This window comes from Aphis gossypii, unplaced genomic scaffold (assembly GCF_020184175.1).
Source record: "Aphis gossypii isolate Hap1 unplaced genomic scaffold, ASM2018417v2 Contig00116, whole genome shotgun sequence".
Classification (NCBI taxonomy): Eukaryota; Metazoa; Arthropoda; class Insecta; order Hemiptera; family Aphididae; genus Aphis; species Aphis gossypii.
Genome location: NW_026083021.1, coordinates 33,593 through 54,149, shown reverse-complemented (window position 1 = coordinate 54,149; position 20,557 = coordinate 33,593). Strand labels below are relative to the sequence as shown.

Genomic DNA, 20,557 nt, shown 5'->3' with positions numbered 1-20,557 from the left:
GATAATTTTAATATATGTATGTGTATGGTGTATGCAGCGAATAGGTAATATGTATAATAAGAGTTTTTTTAGGTTCATACAACACTCGATGTATGACAGCAGTTTCATCGTTTAACTTTGGCCCAGAGTACATGCGAAAGTTGTTTAAACAGGCAACTAAGGAAAGTCCTGGAAAGTTTACCAAACGATTCATTTCAAAATTATTAAAGAACAAGACCTACGCAAGAACTCCAAAAAATAGACTCAACTTTGAGCAAAAACAGTATATTATTATAATATATAAAATAATAATAATTAATGATATATAAATTTGTATATAATATATTATCATTTTAATGATAAACTATATTTTTAATTGTTATTTTATGAATATTCTCAGTCATTTGTATTACTTTTTAAAAATATATTTGGTTTAGGTTACAGAGCAAAAAATTTGCGGGGCCCGATACTGATTACGGCGATCTGTGTAATGAGTTGGGTTGTGAAGAGCTTTCGCTTTCAGCCGAGGAAGTGGAAGAGAAAAAATTAGAATTCTTAACTTCTTTAAAAAAAAGCGTAGAAGAAATTCATGAAGTCGAAAGAGCTACAATAGACCAGGTTAGAACAATAATACAAATTTATTTTTATACTATTATTATTATACTTTAACACTATACAAATTTCATGAAAAAAATTATTTTGTATTTTTTATTTCTTTTTATTTATAAAATGTTTATGTTTGTTGTTATAGGTCAAAAGCGACATTTGGCATAAAGAGCGGAAATTTAGATTAACTGCCTCAAATTTTGGACGGGTATGCAAGCTAAGACCCAACACCCCCAGAACAAATATTGTAAAATACATTTTATACGGCGAAGTATTCACACCATCAACTCCCGCATTGAGGTACGATTACAAAATATTTATTTAATCAAATTCAATTACATAGGTAGAGGTACCTACACAAAATTTTTGTTTATAGGTATGGAATACAATATGAGCCCATGGCCAAAAAAGATTTTGAGCTGAAGTTAGGATTAGAAGTATTTCCAGCGGGTCTATTTATAGATGAGATTTCAAGTTTTTTAGCTTGTTCTCCTGATGGGTTGATAGGAGATAAGGACTTATTAGAAGTAAAGTGTCCTTATAGCGCTAAAGATATGACAGTCATCGAGGATGTTGAACAAAAAAAAATTAAATTTTTGTCGGTCAATGACTCGGGCGAGTTGCAATCGAAAAAGACCGATATCTATTATTACCAAGTGCAGGGTCAATTGCATGTGGCTAATAAAGAAATTTGTTATTTTGTAGTTTGGACACCAAAAGGTAAGTATCATAATAATATAACATCCAAACCTAATAAAGTTGTTACATAAAATTACATGTTATATTTCTATTTAGATATTTTTATAGAAAAAATTGAGAGAGATGACGAGTTTTGGACAACTAAAATGGAAAGTCAATTGGTACAATTTTACAAAAAATATTTACTGGCTGAAATAGTGCACCCAAAAATACTAATATAAAATGTATATATTATTTTATGAATGTAAATACATTTACTGTAATATGAAATATTTTACTTATGTGTTACTCATTATTATTAATTTATATTTTTCGTTTTTGTGATCCTTGTTTTCCTTTTTTATTTGTACGTACAAGTGTACAACTTACATTATATTTTTATTTATCAACGTTTTAGCGCTTGATATGGTTGATTAAATATATCGATGTATATGTGTTTTACCATTATAAGACTATTCGATGCAATGATTACATTGAAAAATTGTTGTTTTCCAATAATATTAGGACATTCTAATGTAGGTATTTTAACTATTTAGAAGTGTAAATATTATACAGAAAAGTGAGTGGAAACTTGGAAACGAATGTCGTATATTTACATTATATACATTACAATATATATTTAATTTTATATTAGTAGATTAGTAGATAAGATAACGTATTTGTAGACCGTATAGATTATAGAGTAAATAGTAATAGATATTACTCTATGGTAGACCGCTAGGACGGCGTAGTGCCAGTAGCAATAAGTGGAAGAGTCCGCAGGTCGCGGGGTTACCTACGCACGCGCATGCACAAGTCAACGTAATCGCCAGACAGAAAAATTACAAGCGTTATTTTTTGCTAAAAACACATTTTACAGGAAAAACTCTCACACCTTGTAAATTAGTCCGATTTTCGTGATTTTTTTTTTGTTAGATAGAGGAAGATTTTTTACAGGGCGCATAAGACTTCGATTTTTGATTACGTTGCTAAAAACAAAAAATAATACAAAAATTAAAAAGTTGTAAAAATGGATTAAATTCAAAACGGTAACATACGATTTAGAAAAATAATTTTGAAAATCCAAGTCCAATGCGCCCTAAAAGAAGTCTTGGTCTATCTAACAAAAAAAAAATTATGTAAATCGGACTAATCTATGAGGCGTGAGAGTTTTTCCCGTAAGGCATGTTTTTGAGCAAAAAACTGGTCGCGCGCAGGCCATATAAATATAAATATATATATAATAATATAATAATATAATATAATTATATATAAATTATATTAATATAATATATAATATATATATATCATAATATATATAATATATATAAATATAGCTAATATATTATATTACGATATATAAATATTTTTAATTTAATTATTTTTATAGAAAACACCTGGATATAAATACATATTATGATAAATTATAATATATGTTGTTAGACAACTATCAATCCCTCTATTTCATATTTGTGACTTAACCAAGATTACACTAACCTATTGATATACAAATTAAAACTCATATATATGATAATAATATTATCTATTCAATTACTCAGCAAAATTGACTGATCTAAATGTTTAATATAAATAATTATTACAATAATATTCAATAAACAAATGCTAAATATTTTATGGAAACAAAAAACGTTCAGAATCTAAAACTAAAGAGCTTTATTTATATTAAACTATTATAGGTATTTATTATTGTTCAACATCAAAATCATAGTATACGAGTACTTTTTAATTGGTAATCGGTCAAAAAGTCTATGGAAAAAAAGTCCCAACACATTTTTAGTGTCAAAATACAAATTATTCTATTAAATTTTCATTTATAATTATCGAGATAATTATATAATTTATTATTCATTTTAATAGGTAGGTAACTAGATACATGTATTTATCTAGAATCTAGATCTATCCCACACAGCAAAATTATATTTTAAAAATATTTTAGAAATATTGTTGATAGAAATTAAAATATTTGATTTAGGTTGTTACAATATTTTAAAATATTATCAAAACATTTGAGAAACATTTTTTGGCAGGCGATTAAACGTTTTCACAATATTGTAGCTAGATATTTTTATAATATTGTAACTATATATTTTCATAATATTATAGCTAGATATTTTTATAACATTGTAACTATATATCTTCATAATATTGTAGGTATATATTTTTGCAATGTTTGATTTATGCATTTTCAAAATATTTCATATCAATTATTTTACCACGATATATTTTATAAATTATTATATACAAAATTAATATACTGAAGTATATAATATATATAATATATATATTATATTATATAATAATAATATTTAACAGATATTAGTACTACAAATATATTATATTGCTTAATTTATGTATTATTGGATATGCGAATATTAAATTTACTATACAATGAGATACAAGGGTTATTTATATACTAGAAACAGCTAAAATATAACAAGGAAAAATTATGATTTAATTTAAAAAAATTCATGATTATAATATTATTATACTATTTATGAAATATTTATCTATTTATCATAATAATAAATGATAAAATATACATAATATAATTATAAATTATTTGGTAGCCAATTTAAGTTTTTTCATTTTTTCGCGTTGTGCTGCTTGGCCCATCCAATTTTTTAAGGGTTTTTCTATATCCATATTTGGAATATCAGCATATTTTTTTATGGAACGAACTGCTTCTGTAATATATAAATTTAAAGACCATAAAACAGCCATATAAATATCATCTACATAAAATTTGTACATAATCGGGTTACTACATATTATTATTGTATATACATAATGTTTGTAAAGTTTATTTTAGCATCATTTTTCAAACTTTTTATATATATATTTTTATAAAATATAAATATCAAACATTTAAAAACATTTATTTTAACATACCAAATATAATAGTGCAACATTGCAAAGTTGAAAATTGGTTTTTTCCCTTAAAACCAATGTAGGAATAATTCATTCAAAATGAATCGTTAAATAAATTTTGCATCATCTTCCTAATAGTTTCAGCCAAATTATTGCTTAAAAAACGAGACAAAGTTCTGATCTATAAAATAATAAAATATACATTATATTATTTATTATACTATACACCACTAACCTAGTTAAAATTGTTAGTTTATTATTTTAGATAACTTCCATAATAATTATGTTTTATACAATTTTAAGAAAATAATCTTTAGTTGTAAAAAAAAGAAGTATCTTAAAAACATCATTACAAATTAAAAGTTATATTTTAGTACATATTTTATTTTATTTAAAGATTGTGTATTTATATTTATTTATTTGAATCACTTACCACATTAGAACGGTATAAGGCATCATTAATTAATCTATCTTCTGCCTTATGTAAATCGTCATCATTATCAATAATATTAATATCTTCTGTGTCTAAAGTAATGATATTTGGTTGTCCTGAAAGTTTATTGTCTATTTTCTCGAGCAAAGTTTCTAGAACATCCATACGTGAGTGTATATTTTGTATATCATACTTCAACGTGGTTAAACTTCTTCTTATATTTTTTTTAAAAGCTGAAATAATAATAAATAATAGTTAGATTACAATATTAATAAAATAATTATGATAACAAAAATAGTTTAAAGAAATTATTTTACTACCTTCATCACTTTCATGTTCAGGCTGAGAAAGTACCAATTGGTTTTTGTCAAGAGATATTTCATTTACCAACACATTAGGCGATGGTGTAGAATTGTTTGATGAAATATAGGTATTGTATAACTTTAGTTTTCTATTTGATGCTATTTCAAACGTAGGTGATCGTTTATTTGGTAAATTTATTGGTGTTTTGAAACCAGATTCAATATCTGAACAAACTTCATTAAATAAATCATCTTCATCTGATACATTTAATTGTATTGGTGTGTATGTCTTGTCTATATCTGAATCATCACCATCATCATCAGATACTATATAAGTTTAAATAAAAAAAATAAAATTAATTACATTCGTATTTCTATGGTATACATTTCCTTTGAATTAGGATTAAATCAAGTAATTTAAAAAAAAAAAAAACATTAATAACATTTTTGAAACAAATCGAATATTTTAATTCACAATGATGTTAAATAATTTTTAAAAAAATATTGTAATTTAATTGTATAATATTACCTTCTAAATTATTATGAGCAGGAGGACTTGGAATGTTGATCAATTCTTTTTTCTTGTAAATTACAGTTTTTCGGGTTCTTTTTTTATGTTTATATCAAAATCATCATTTGATGACATGACCCAGAAATTCTCTTGGCCAAGGATCGAACTTCCAACAAGCTGTCTATAAAAATATGTAAATTAACATTAATTTGGTTTTTAAGAATTATTGATAATTAAACTTAATATAATTACCTATATTTGAATGCAAAACCTTACACTTGAAGTAATCAAATTCTAATTGATTGGGGTTCATACGACGTTCAATTAATTTTTGAGGTGATTTTTTTGGCCAAGCACAAACATTTCTGTGAACCCAAAATTTTGGCACAGCAGTTACTGTGTTATCAGTAAAAAACAAACGACACTCCACATATTCTTAAAGAACAATATAATTTTTAATTATAATAGGTATTTAAACATAAATTTGACACTAAAAATAATTAATAAATTAACTTTAAATTGCCAATTTATAATTTCTGCAGACCAAATTGGAATGTAAAAAAATAAAATGTTTTGCAACTAAAAATATCAATATTTAAAAACAAATTAAAAAATTTACATGTATAAAACGTTATATTATAAAATATCTATATAGGTATATATTATTATAATAAGAAAATCATTTAAATAATTTTAAAAACTTATTTTTTACAGTAGTCTAAACATCACTTAATAATTTATAGGTAGTATATTTATTTTATATTAATACCTAATATAACAAATAAAATACTTCAAAATTAAAATTGAAATATTTATTATAAATACAACTTATTTTAATATTGGTACAGCTATCAATACTTCGTCGATATCAAAAATCATTATTTTTTTTTTATATCTGATATAGACCGTTCTTTTGCATTTTTAGATAAATCTTTAACAATAAATATATCAAGTTTAGAAGAGCTTATTGGTTTTTCAAACAAATTTTCTTTGGAGTTGAATTTTTTACCTACAACTGTTGAAGTATTTGATAAAATGTCAATAATTTGAACTATTTCTCTTCCAGTTGTTAATACAAAGCAATCAGGTTTCTTAATTGTAAATGTATTGAATTGATGATTACTGAATTTAATATTGTCATTAGTTATAATCTCTCCATAACGTTTAATTATTTGCTCCAAGGGTTTTTCATGTTTTCTAAGCATGCGTTTTAAAATTTTCATGTAATTTTCAAATGGAAAACAGCTGCAATTATCAAGAGGTCCGTATGTAATATAGTCATCAGCTAAATGTAATAAACTATGAATATTATGCGATAGATAATGACAACCATAAATTTGTTGAAATATTTTTACAAAATAATTTAATAATTCAGCAGCATAATTTGAATATCCAGAATGATCCTTACTAAAAAGTATTCTCACTGATATGTTTAAAGACATAAAATGTTTATAACACTCATCTGACAAGACATTTTTAAAAACGATTGGTCCAGTATACAGGAGCAACTGTCTAAATTCTGTAGCTTTAAACCTAGGATACTCTTCAATTTTTCGTGGTTTTCGAGCAAAATCGTTGGTGATACAGCTCCGCATTTTTTCTAGATTGAGTGACAATTGTTTTATTTTCTGACTTGGTAAACGTACACTAGTAGGGCCATTATTCATCCAAAGACTTATCAATTTTTTCATAACACCCAAACAAACTAGGTGCATGTAGTCTAAAGAAAACAAACTTGTAATATTTATATCAGGTATCAACGCAATACATGAAATTATAGGAGAAACATGATGCTCTTCATCACTCTTTAAAATATAATCATTATGAGTTCTTTTTACATGACTAGTAGCATTATAAGGAAAACAAACTCTATTATTGATGTATTCACCTTCATGTGTACATCTTGTACACGAGAAGAAACCTGAATGTCTCTTCACACGCAATAAAAAACTTTTTGCAGGAACATCACAGCACATGACTTCAAGTGTAACTTTTTTCAACTCGTTATTAAGAATAATGCCATTTGTCGTTAGTTCTATAATTTCACTGATGAAATCATAAAGAAAATCATTGCTATCGAGTGGTTTTTGAAAGCCATAATAAATTCCTACTGGAAAAACATAATCATGATATGGAATAATATAAGCCAAAATTGGCCAAAACTGACCTGAACTGCTTTTGCTAATTGGTAGTCCATCCACTCCAATCGCAATCTTAATGTGTCCATTTAAAGGTAAAATTAAAGAGTATTTTATAATACCATTTTTTAGTCCAAAATGATAGTAATTACCAGGTTGTACTTCTCGAATGTTTATAATTTTTGATGACTTAGTTTTTAAAAGGGTACGACAATCTTTTGGCAAAAATATTAAGGGAGTTTCAAATTTCAAAATATTTAAAAGTTTGTTAACTGTAGATTGTGGCACATTACAATCAACAGCCCACTGACCAAGGTATTGTGTAATGGTTTCTTCTTTATTATTTACAATTAAGTTTGTAACTGTATTATAAGTATTTATTGCATTATATGCTACTTCAGGTGATGAAATTTGCAATTCAGAATGAGTATTTATTATTGCATTATTTGCCACTTCAGGTGATGAAATTTTCAATTCGGTATGAGAATAATTTAATGGTATTTCAGTAGATATTATATTTTGAACAACATTATCAGTTTCTAAAATATTTGAAGAACTAATAAATTCAAAAGCTTCAAGTTCATTCTGTATTTTCCTTCTTTTAGTTCTGTAGCTAGGAACTTTTTTCATTATAAGCTAAAAATATAATTTTATTATAATTGGTATATCCTTGATCTTGATATAATGATTTTTTATAAATTAGTATAATAATAAAATAAAGTAAGTTTAACAATTCTATAGTTATAGGATTATAATAGTTGCATACTCCTTAAGACCACCCTAAACATTTTGTTCGTGAGTACAATTCTTATATTTTACTTAGTAACATATACTTGGGCTGTTCTGAAAAAACAAAGTACTGCAATACTTATTCAATGTATTAAACATTGTTTGAATAAAAAAAATTTAAATATTCTAATAAAAAAGTTATACCTATTATAAAATATTAAATCTTTCAAATACCTAAACTTATTATATAACATAAGTCAAACAATAGTCTGGCTATAATATAAAGGTACCTAATAATTATAATAAATATTATACCTAATAATGTATATAGTGTAGCTATATACAAATATGACAATTTATAAGATACCATATATTATATTATTATTATAATTATATTATATTATTATTATTACATATTATATACATTGCACTGAACATTATAATAGAAGTGCATTAGATAATATTATGATTGTTACTTACCGTAAACCACACGAAGTATAGAGAAATAAGCTAGATCGTATTACTTCAATTTCTTTAAATTGAAAAAAAATACTGAAAACGGTGAAAACTGAAGAGAGCGTTAGCGAGCATAGACAAGAATACTAGTGCCGCCAAGTGCTAAATGCAAATGACAATATAATAATATAATAACATGTTATAAAATGAAAATATAACGAATGATGATACGGTCAACCGATACGGCGATACGTTGTACATACGACGAAACGACTATCGCCGACGTGGGTGATTAACTTTTTGACAATTAATTGTGGTTTTTCCACGGTATCAGATATAATTAGTATATATAATATATATAGCAATACAGCGTCGGCCAGCCACGGTAATACCATGGAGTAGTAGATACTATTCTATGGATAAAATGTCGTCTAGACGGTATTAGGTATAACTTTTATATTATAATAATATTAATATTTGTAACCAATAATATTTTTATCAACGACGTATAATGCGTTCAAATATTATTTCTGTACACTGCGAACTGCGTAGTGTAAGTACACAAGTAGTATGAATTGGACAGTTCTGAAACATGAGCCCTTGAGCCCTTGAGCCATGACCCCCTACCACCACCCGCTCTCACACGTACATGACGTATTTTTACCACCTACCACCACCCGCTCCCACTACGTGTGTGACGTATTTTTACACCGCTGCCCCCTGACCATCATGTATCCCCGCCTCCTGCCGCAGACCCGAATATCGGAATATCAGTTATTGTATCTATGTTTAAAATGTCTTCGTATTCAAAAGATAATTCCATGAGATCAGTATCACTAGCTAAAATTTCATGTACTTTTTTAATGTCAGCAGTTGATTGTAGTGAAACAAATGGAGTTGTATACTTTACCATATCTGAATTAACGTCAATACGTTCATTTAAAAAATTTGTTAATGATATTATGATTTTGTTACAAACCGATTCTAAATCCCGAGTATCAGAAACATATTTGTGGTGTTCTTTTCTGCGTTTAATTCGTGGTTTTTGTAACTTCATTCCCATAAATTCTTCTAATGCACCTTTCTCATCATATTTTTTTGTTGCTTCGTTAAAAGCCTGAACCCAACCTCCAATAAGATCATTCGTTTTTAATGTTTTAAGTCGCTCAATCACCAAAGTTGTTTCTTTTGTCATATCGAGAACTGTAGTAGAATCAGATTGTATTTTTTTTTGATAACGACTAAAAACTGAAAGTAAATCAGCCATAAATGCAAGATATTTAATATTATCTTCATCTAATAAAAATTGTTCAAATCCTTTGGCTTCTTTTTCTTTGCTGTTTTGCATGTATAAAACTAAAGCACGCCATGATGTTAATACTGCATTAACTAGACTAAATGAGAACTCCGTCCATCTCACTGTAAAAAGTTTAGGAAGGCGAAGTAACTGACAATTATTTTTTGAGGCTACATCATCAAGTTCTCGTGAACGAAGAGCAGACGTGTGAAAAAATGTAGACAATCCTATTAATTTATCGAATAAATGTTTTATTTCAGGTACAGAATTAATAGTATCTTTCCACGCAAGATTCGAACGGTGAGCTGCACACCAAATTTTTTGTAAAGGGATATTTGAATTTATGTTTGATGTTGATGCTGTTGTTCTCCATTCATTTTCAATCAAAACCCATAATCCTCCTCTAGTTCCAATATTTACATTTGTTCCATCCGTAACGATGGATGAAATATTTCTTAAATATATTCCATTGTTGCTTCTCCAACATTATTTCTGCATGCTGATTCTATTGCTTCTAATACGCCTTCAGCTCCCCGTTTACATACTTGACCTGCTCCTAAAAAATATTGTTCTTGTTCCCCTTTCTTTGTAATTATTTTCAATAAAATATAAATTTTATCGATTTGACTACGATCGACTGAACCATCACACCTCAAAGACATTGCTAGAGCATTGGTTTTTATGTTCAAAGCAAATTGTTTTTGGAAACTTTCAACGATGCACTTTAATAATTCTTTATGAGAACTAGGTGTTATATATTGAAAATCAAATAATTTAGTTGATTCATAATTTTGGTTAAAAGTTTCAAATGAAAAATCACATGCTATCTCACTGGTAACTACTCTCATGGGAAACGTTTGAGCACTTAACGTTAATTTTTTAGCATCACCATATACGTGAATAAGTAAAGAACCAATTTTATTTGCAAGATTAGATTGAGATTTCAATATTAAATTATCCATAGAACTTTTACCAGAATCCAATGCTGGCAGCGTAGATAATCGCATAGCCTTTTCGCATTGTAGATGGTATTTTGTTTCTAAATGCTTCTTTACGTATTCATTTCTATAAATTGCGCCACACTCTTGAGCGATATTTGGAATTTGACTTTTCTCGGAAAATGCTTTAACTAAATTAGGAAATTTGTAACATATTTCACACCGAATAAAATGCTTGCCATTTCTATGATAGTGTTTAAATATATCTGATTTTTTGCAAATATTTGAAACACCATCAGTAGCAATAGCTTCTTTCTTACTTAATGATGAAATGGAAGTATTAGACGAAACCTGAGTAGATTTATGATCTTCATTTGATATTTTAGAAAAATTAACTGTTTTTATGTTAACGTCTGATCTTACGTCTTCAACATGGGATGTAGTGTCATTTGAATAATTTTCAAAACCATCAAGTTCTTTATTCAATGGAAGTAGAATATCAGAAGCCGTAGGACATTTAGGTATAAGCCAATTTAAAAGATTTTTATTTTGTTTAGCCATTTCTGAAATTTAATTATTACAAAATTACATAATGTAAAATAAAAATAAATGTGCAATTTATTGTTCGTTTTAATGTGTAAAAAATGTCTACCAAAAGGAGTAAAATAATATATTTTTACATCGTTTTTCTACATATTTTCAATTTGATAAAAATTAAGAATGTACAAATCACAGATGCTGACCGACAGCGCGCCAGAAAAATACATATTATACATAGAAAACAAACATCCCACATGGCATTTGAAAAATGAAAATATTTTCATTTATTAGAATATTAGATAATATGATTATTCTCTATTAATTTTATTCCCAATGGCTTTTTTTGATAATATAAAAATTAATTAGGTAAATACACATTAACTACTTAAGATACTTATGTAAGTATACTTAAAACTAATTACGTAATTATATTTAAATTTATAAATTTTATTAAAAACAAGCCAAATTGTATTTAGGTATATGTTTTGTGGGAACAATAATTAATTATTATTGCAGCTTACTATGAAATATAAAAATATAAAAGTCAAATAAATAATTAAAATCCAATTGGACCATATAACAAAAACCGTACATTTCACATACAAGTATAATACTACTAGGTAGGTACTTACCGAAATGATGTGTCTGACGTCTATATATACTATATTTGAATAATATTATAACACTAAGCTAATTATTACTTATTAGGTACACACTCAAACTAATATTGCACTTCAAATATGAATACAATATTGAATATACCCGTACAATAAGTAGAAAGCCGGCGATTTGTAAAATAATTATCGGCGGAATTACCGGTATTGAATCGTAAGAAACCAAGGCCTGCAAATACCTATTATAATGTTATATTTATAACCCATATAAATAGTATATTATACAATACACATAGGTAATACTAAATCATACATACTAGTTACATAGACATACAATCATACTAGATTGTATGTCTATGTTCGGCGTAAGCAAGTACCGATAAGGTAATCGATTTCCGAAAAATAATCTTTAAAATAATACATATAACTAGTCAAATAATTTAACATTTAATCAATAATCAAAAATCAATAATTCCCACAAATTTATGACATCCGTAGTTTTTCAAAAATATTATTTTCGAATAAGTTCACCAACTTCCTTAGTTCCTCACCCGTAATTTTATTATTATAACATTATCAACAACATAAAAATGTATTTCCAACAACGCAAAACATTTTCTCAATATCGCAAACAATGCTCAACAGCGCTTTACAATATACCCTGCAGCTTTCGTAAAATGGAAATCCATTCGTGTGAACCACGCGCCGTAAATTCTCTAAACATTTTTTCTTTTAATGTACGATTAAATCGTTCGACAATGCACGCTTTCATGATGCTAAACGTAGAATATTTGTGAATATTAAATTTGGTCATCAATGTGTCGAAAATGGTGTTGTAAAATTCTTTACCGTTATCTAGTTGTAAAAGTTTCGGTGAGCGGTCTAGTAATATTTTAGACATTGCGTTTGTGACTTCTTTTCCAGTTTTCGATTTTAATGGCACGGCCCACGCAAATTTAGTAAAACAGTCTATCACGCATAAAATATACTTGTAACCTTTATTTTTCTTTGAATACGGTATCATTTCCACCAAGTCGGCCTGCCATAAATCATTTTTTCCATATACGTTGACTCTGCGCCTTACGAAGTTTTTCCGTGACGGTTTGTGTAGTTCAATAGCGATATCGCGTTTAGACATTTGGTATTCGTTTTATTAGCCCAGCTTCAAGTAATTCTTCGAAAATCGATACTATTTCATTGGAGACGCCTGTATTACCGGCAGCTTTCGAAGCCAAAAGTAATCGTAACCGATCGACTAACTCATTCGGATTATCCCAATACACTAAGTTATTTTTCTGCAATTTCATAGATAGTCGGCCACCGGAGGGAAATAATTTATGTATTATATCCTTATATTTAGAACCACTTTTTTTGATTTTTTTACTTTTTAAGGTCAAATGTGCCGATGTCTGAATTAATATAGATTTATATACTTGTAGATCGTTTTCGGTGTAAATAAGTGGATTTTTCAAAAATAATAACTGGATTAGACCCGAGGTTGTTGAATAAGTAGTACCGTCGATAAGAATAGAGTTTTCAATAAATTTTACTTCTTTATCGCCCAAGATAATATTTCCATCTGAAAGTTTTTTCGGACCATAGGTTTTGTCTAAATCTATAGAGTTGAACCAATTTTCAATTTCGTGTTGATACTTTTCATTAAGATCGTCGTTATTTTTTATTTTGATCCTACCACCACCCGCTCCCACTACGTGTGTGACGTATTTTTACACCGCCGCCGTGGTAATCAATTACGCTTATCATATTATTGTACACGTACCATATTACCGTACATGCACCATATTATTGTACATTCACCATTTACCGTACATATGTTTCAGTCACTAGTTACTTACGTATCCAACAACGTCTTTAATAACGTTTTTCCATTACATAATGCAAAAAATAACAATAATCTGGTGTTAGAATCGAACCGGGTATGTACTACCTCTGTCGTAGATATTTTCCCCACTTCAACTCTAACTCCATTGATAATTATTGTTAAAACTGTTATATATAATGCATTTTATGGCAACAAATAATGTCCTGATCAAATTAAAAATCATCGTCAGTAGAAATATGAAATATTCTATTACATCAACATGCATCGACAGGTCCGAGTAGAAATATGAGGAATTTATTTCAGTACATCGACATGCATCGACATGTCCGAGCAGTCTATTGTTATTTACATCTATAAGATATGTATTTAAGCCCCGAATTATGAGTCACACGTCCATCCTTTGTCATTAAGGAATGTACCCCTACCTATTATTGTCTGAAATTCACATATGCTTGGCTCTACAAGAGCAGACAATCATTCAGTCTGTCCTCACCCATATAGCAAAGATATATTGCATGGATATCCATTGAATATTTATTTATACATATGTATGTCTATTGTATGTCTTAAATAACGCTGTACAAAATTTTTTAACATACATGAGATATCTATCGCATGTCTAATGAACCAGTTTTATCCATCTATTAGATATTTAGAATGAAATATTAAATAGATATCATATAATAAATAAATACAGGATATTCTTCTTATATCAAAGAAATATTAAATGTACATTCAATGATTATTGATTTAAGTACAATGAGATATCTAATTAATATACTTTTAATATCAAAAACATATCCATTAGATATCTACCACATGTCTTATGAGCCAATTTCTCACATCTATTTGATGTCCATAATGAAATATGTAACAAATATGATATTCTCCCGTGTATTAATTAATGTAAATTCAATTATTATTGAGTTTAATACAATGAGATATCTGATAGAAGGACGCCAGACAAAATCTAATTTTTCCTGGAATACCTATGAACTAAAACAGTTATAAAAAAAAATTAGATCAAATCTTGTGACATCAAAATTTTCAAAAAATATGAAATTAAAAATAGTTCAACTTTTTTACCAAAATATAAATCAAGTGTAATAGCTGACCTTTTATCTGAATTACATATTGATTATGATTATAAAAAATGTCTTAACATTGAATTAAATAAAGTAAACAACAATATTTATCTTTGAATGAAATTCACCTTGAATTTTTTATTTTAAATCATTTAAATTTTAATAATTATTATGGATGTAGGTACATATAGTAAGCATTTAAATTATTTTATTTTATTTTTTTCTAGCAGCCTTCCTTTGGCACACGTTAGCCATTTCCCAATAGAGGTAATTATTTCGTCCTCTGATGAATTTTTAAAACTTGACTTATTCTTAACAGCTTCTGAAAAATCAAAAATGAGATTTGAAGATCATTATTATTAAATACTCCCCTACTAAAAACATAAATAGCATGCATAACATATTTTGACAGAAAAAACTAATCAACTAAATATTCAAATAGTAAGATATCAATTTATGTAAATAATATTACCAAAAATTGCCTTGTTGATGCCCAATCGTGAAAAGTTTTCTTTGTTCCGTAAACCATAATATGTAAAAGATATTAATAACTGGTCATCAAAGACTTTCTTCATTATTCTGTATATCAAGCCTTTTAATGATTTACCGCCTACTCTTGCAAGTTCCCACACCTAAAAACATTTTAATTTATAAGATTACCTAAAAAAATTAATTTTCATACAAATAAGAATAACATACGACTTGATTTTTAAAATTAACATCCAATTTAATTTTTTCTTCCATATTCATTAGTTCTTCATTTGTGGAAATGGGCCAATTTTGAATGAAATAGTCTACTTCATGTTCCCAATTCTGATTGCCAGCAGAACCTTGAGATTTGTTAAAATTGTTCGATTGCATATACTCCAATAATTGTTGTTGGTTGTCTGCAATTTTAGCTATTTCTACTTTTAAAAAAGCCAAGTAGTTTAGTGTAGCTTTTTGGAAACCTAAGAAAAAGTAAGACAAACTAAATTTTTAACAGAAACATTTTATGCATTAGTAATTATTCATAATGTAAAAAATAATAAAATAAAAAATAAATCTGATTAAATGACTTAATTCTTTAGCAAATACTCAGTTCAACACTTAAAATATGGAATACTTTACCAATAAATGACTGAGAATTAACTGGGTCTATTTGTTTAGACTGTAGAGATGACTGCGATTGTGACAGAGTGCGAGTTTCACAGTTATTATGCGTTTCAAATGAAGTATTTACATCTAAAACATAGGCAGTTATATAATAATATTGTTAAAAGTTTGTTATTACTTATTACATATTATATGCTTTACAATGGCATTAATATCTAGAGTTATTTTAGTACAATATTAATTATTATCCATATTATTTTTCAATTTTATATTTGAATAAGATAATATGTTTAATTTATATATATATATATGGTTGTGTTATGTGTATGTTTAATATTAAAAAGTTTACCTGGTTTACTGTTTGGTGTATCTTCTGTATCCATATTTTGATAATTTACTTCACTATCTGCAGAATTTAATGATAGAATTAATTAATGATAAGAATTCTATTATACTTTTACATATTTACAAGAGTTTAATATTATTAATATTATTTAACTACAAATAAATAATTATTACCATATTATAATGGTGGTGGGGTTAATATGTTTAAAAGTAGTATGATATAGTATGATATAATTATACAAACCTTTAGTAAGCCAGATTTCAGTAGCATCTTCTTGTTTTTCATCTTTGTTTATAGGCATATAGTCTTTATCCACATCACTGTCATCAATCGTAGATACTGTGAAAATATAAGTTTACATACTAAAGATAGGTAATTTGAAAAATAATTATAAAAGAAATTTTACTTGAAAATAATAAATTCGTCATATAAAACTTTACACTTATTCTTAAAAAAACTATGATTTAATATTAAAAATAAAGTAAAATTTAATAAATACAAATTTGACTAAATATATTATAGCTTACAATTCTCAGAACATTCATCACTTTCATATAATTTAAAACCATCATCATTCTTCACCATTATACAATCGGCATCAACATATTCCGAAAAATAACCTACAAAAACAATATTTTTTATTATTACAACATCATAATATAATTTTAAATTGTTTTAGAATTAATAAGATCTATACAATTTCTAAAAGTAAACGTGTGAATATAGGTATATAATATGTTTGATATATATTCTAAATAAATGTACCTGGCGCCAAAGGACTTTTTTTTTCAAAAACAGCTGCTGCAGATTTGTTTGATGACTTGATTTTTGGTTTTTTTTTGTAATTATCTACATCAGATACATCTGATGTGAACTGGGCCTTTTCGGCTTTAATTTTAGCTTCGGATAATGATGCTAATAAAAATAAAACATGTTTTATAGTTAAATTTATACATTTATAAATGAGTTAACTTGCAATATTTACCAATATCTTTAGAAATTATTCTACACTTGTAATAGGTAAAGTCTTTTTTGTTTGGGTGCACACGATTTGATCTGAAGTTTTTCAAAGAAGAGTCATTATTTGGCCATCCACATAACAGTGAAATCCCATTTTTTCTTATCCAACTTGAAGGAACATAATCGACAGAGTTGTCTACAGTAAAATGTACTACAGCCCACATTATGATTCTATCATAACATAATAGAATAGAATATAATATTATATACATTTATGCAAGTATTAGGTAATTGTACGTTTTAATAATAATAATATATCATTTTTTAAATTAAGTATATTTTTAAATATTAATTTTCTCAGTTATTTAAATAATTAAAAAGAATAAGCATCAAACACATAAAAAAATAGTTAGTATACATATAAAAAAAAAAACTAAGTAGTGTATTAAAAATGAACAGAACTAAATATTAGAAAAATATTAGTAGGTATATTTAATTTATTTAAATTTAGGTACATGGATTATTTTATTGTAATAAACTAATAACTATTAACTATAATAAAATTAACAAAATTTATTTATTAAAATGAATAATTGGAATGGCTACATCAAATTCTAAATCATTTGTAGTTAAAATAACATACTTAGTAAATATATCTTCAATGTTATACTTGCAAATTGTTTTAGAAAAATGGCTTACCTTATAGATACCAAGTTTATCACTTTTAATGGGTTTCTCAAACAATCTTTCAAGTTTATTGAATTGTCTACCTAATATTATATTCTTTTTTAGACTTAGACAATAGCAAATATTGACCACTTTCACTAATGCAAAAGATGAATTAATATATAAGCCAATATATGAGTCAGCATTGATATGAGTTTTTATTTTTATTTTATCTAAAATTAAAATTTTAAATTGAGGAGATGTAGTGTCACTTATTAATGGACCTTCATTGTGTTCTTTAACATATTTCTTCAACAAAGTTTCATTTTTTTGATTATTCAGGTTTACAGTGGGACTATTAATAAGACTAGAACGTTCTTCAAATCTTTTTACAACTTGTTGAAGAGGTTTATCACTTTTACGAACAAGTTTTTTTAAGTGACCCATGTAATTTTCAAATTTAAAACAACTAACACTATCTAATGAGCCAAAATTGTAATAATCATCAAATAAATGGATTAATGCATGCACATTATGAGAAATTAAGTGATTTCCATACAAGCAACCAAAGTCTTTGACAAACTTAAACATTAACGATTTAGCGAAGTCAGCTAAATCTCTGAAGTTTGGACTCAAATAAATAGTCATGGCTATACTTAAGGACAAAAAATGTTGATATAATTTTTTGGGCACAATTGAGTAAATTGAAACGATTCCTACATATAAAAGATATAATCTGTACTCTGTAGCTTTCCAGCGTGCTAATTCATCTAAGGATCTAGGTTTGCGAACAAAATCACATGGTATACATGTTTTAAATGATAAAAGTCTATCTGATATATTTTTAATTATAAGATTATTCAATTTTTGATTGTTAACATCTCTTCTTCCAACACTAAAACTCCCTTTCCACAACATCAATATTTTTTTAACAACACCTAAGCATACTACATGCATGTAATCTAAGGAAAAGTTATGTACAACATCAAAATTTGGAATGCTAATAATTTTAGTGACATCATCACTGTGATACTGACGTTGACTTTTACTAATAAAATCTTCATGAGTTCTTATAGAACACTGTAAATTAGGAAAACATACACGCCTCATTAAATATTGACCTTTCACTGTGCACCTAGCACAAGAATAAAAGCCAGTATGGGTTTTAGTTTTCAATACAAACGCTCGAGCAGGCGCATCGCAACAAAACGTATCAACTATTACTTTTTTATGAAAAACAGTTAAGATATTATTTTTTAATAATTCAACATCAATACCATTTAGTACAAGTTCTTTAATCTCGGCTACAAAATCATTCAAAAAAACATTACTATCATCTGGCTTGTTATAACCCCAATATATGCCAATAGGGAATACAGTTTCATTTACCTGTCTAATGTAACCTAGTATTGGCCAAAATGTACTTCCTGAGCTTTTCATCAAAGGCAATCCGTCAATTCCAATCACTAATTTAATTGTTTCACTTGAAAAATCTTTATCAATGTATCTTTTAATACTATATTCCAAACCAAAATGGTAGTATATACCGGGTGAAACTATTTTAGTTTTAACAGGTTTATTATAAGATACACCTGAATGATTTTTATAAAAAGTTTTACTAGAAATTGGGATATCGTTAAAACATTTATGAGTATTCAATACTTTTAATAAACTATCAAAAGTGTTATTAGGTACATTGTTTTCAGTAGCCCATTGAATTAATTTAGTAGAAAATGGTTGTTTTATCATAGCATCATCGTTGTTATCATCAACACTTGCAACATTCAAATTTAGGTTTGAGGTGTTTGAATTTGGAATAGTGGTTAGTTTGATCTGATCAGATATTTTGTTAATAGTGGTATTACATAATATTTCATCAGTATAATGTTCAACCTCCATAGGTAAATCATTACTTAGCTCTAAAGGAATATTATTACTAACAGTTAATGAGGATGGGTTTTCTAATTCATCTGAATCATTTGTATCGTGCAAAATATTATTCGAACTATCAGTCAGATGTTGGATGAAATTTAATTCTTCTAATAACCTCCGTCGTTTAGTGGATTTACTCAAATTATTTGATCTCAACATATTTAGATTATATAATAATGTTATTATGAATATATTTAACAATTTAAATTATAAGTAGATAGGTGCAATAATAACAATTAGGTAGGTAATCTATTTATATAATACTAAAAATTAAAGTAACATCATAATATTATACTTACCTAGTAAAATGCACGTTCGGTGTAAGTACAAGACGTACGTAATACTCATTGACCACGGTAATTGGCGTTGTAGACAACTATAAAAAGGTAACACTACGTAATACGTATACTGAATTACGAAAATTTCGGAAATAGGTATAACACAAAAAAATAACGGTAACACGGCTAAAATTGTAGACCACGAGAACAACTGAGAAAGAGTGACGACTGCGACGAATGAC

The 20,557-nt window shown here is 26.9% G+C and overlaps 1 protein-coding gene and 1 pseudogene across 1 annotated transcript; both read right to left on the bottom strand.

Annotated features, from left to right (window-relative positions):
• Positions 1 to 3,840: 3,840 nt before the first annotated feature.
• Positions 3,841 to 5,830, bottom strand: LOC114129517 (uncharacterized; annotated as a pseudogene).
• Positions 5,831 to 15,144: 9,314 nt separating this feature from the next.
• Positions 15,145 to 20,557, bottom strand: LOC126553272 (uncharacterized). The gene is made up of 10 exons (XM_050208419.1): positions 20,337 to 20,557; positions 17,465 to 17,670; positions 17,245 to 17,394; positions 17,007 to 17,099; positions 16,723 to 16,818; positions 16,483 to 16,539; positions 16,149 to 16,262; positions 15,738 to 15,988; positions 15,511 to 15,670; positions 15,145 to 15,360 (listed from the first exon to the last, which is right to left on the bottom strand). Exons 2-10 carry the CDS (start codon positions 17,661 to 17,663, stop codon positions 15,242 to 15,244), a joined length of 1,239 nt encoding a protein of 412 aa, XP_050064376.1. The 5' UTR covers positions 17,664 to 17,670; positions 20,337 to 20,557; the 3' UTR covers positions 15,145 to 15,241.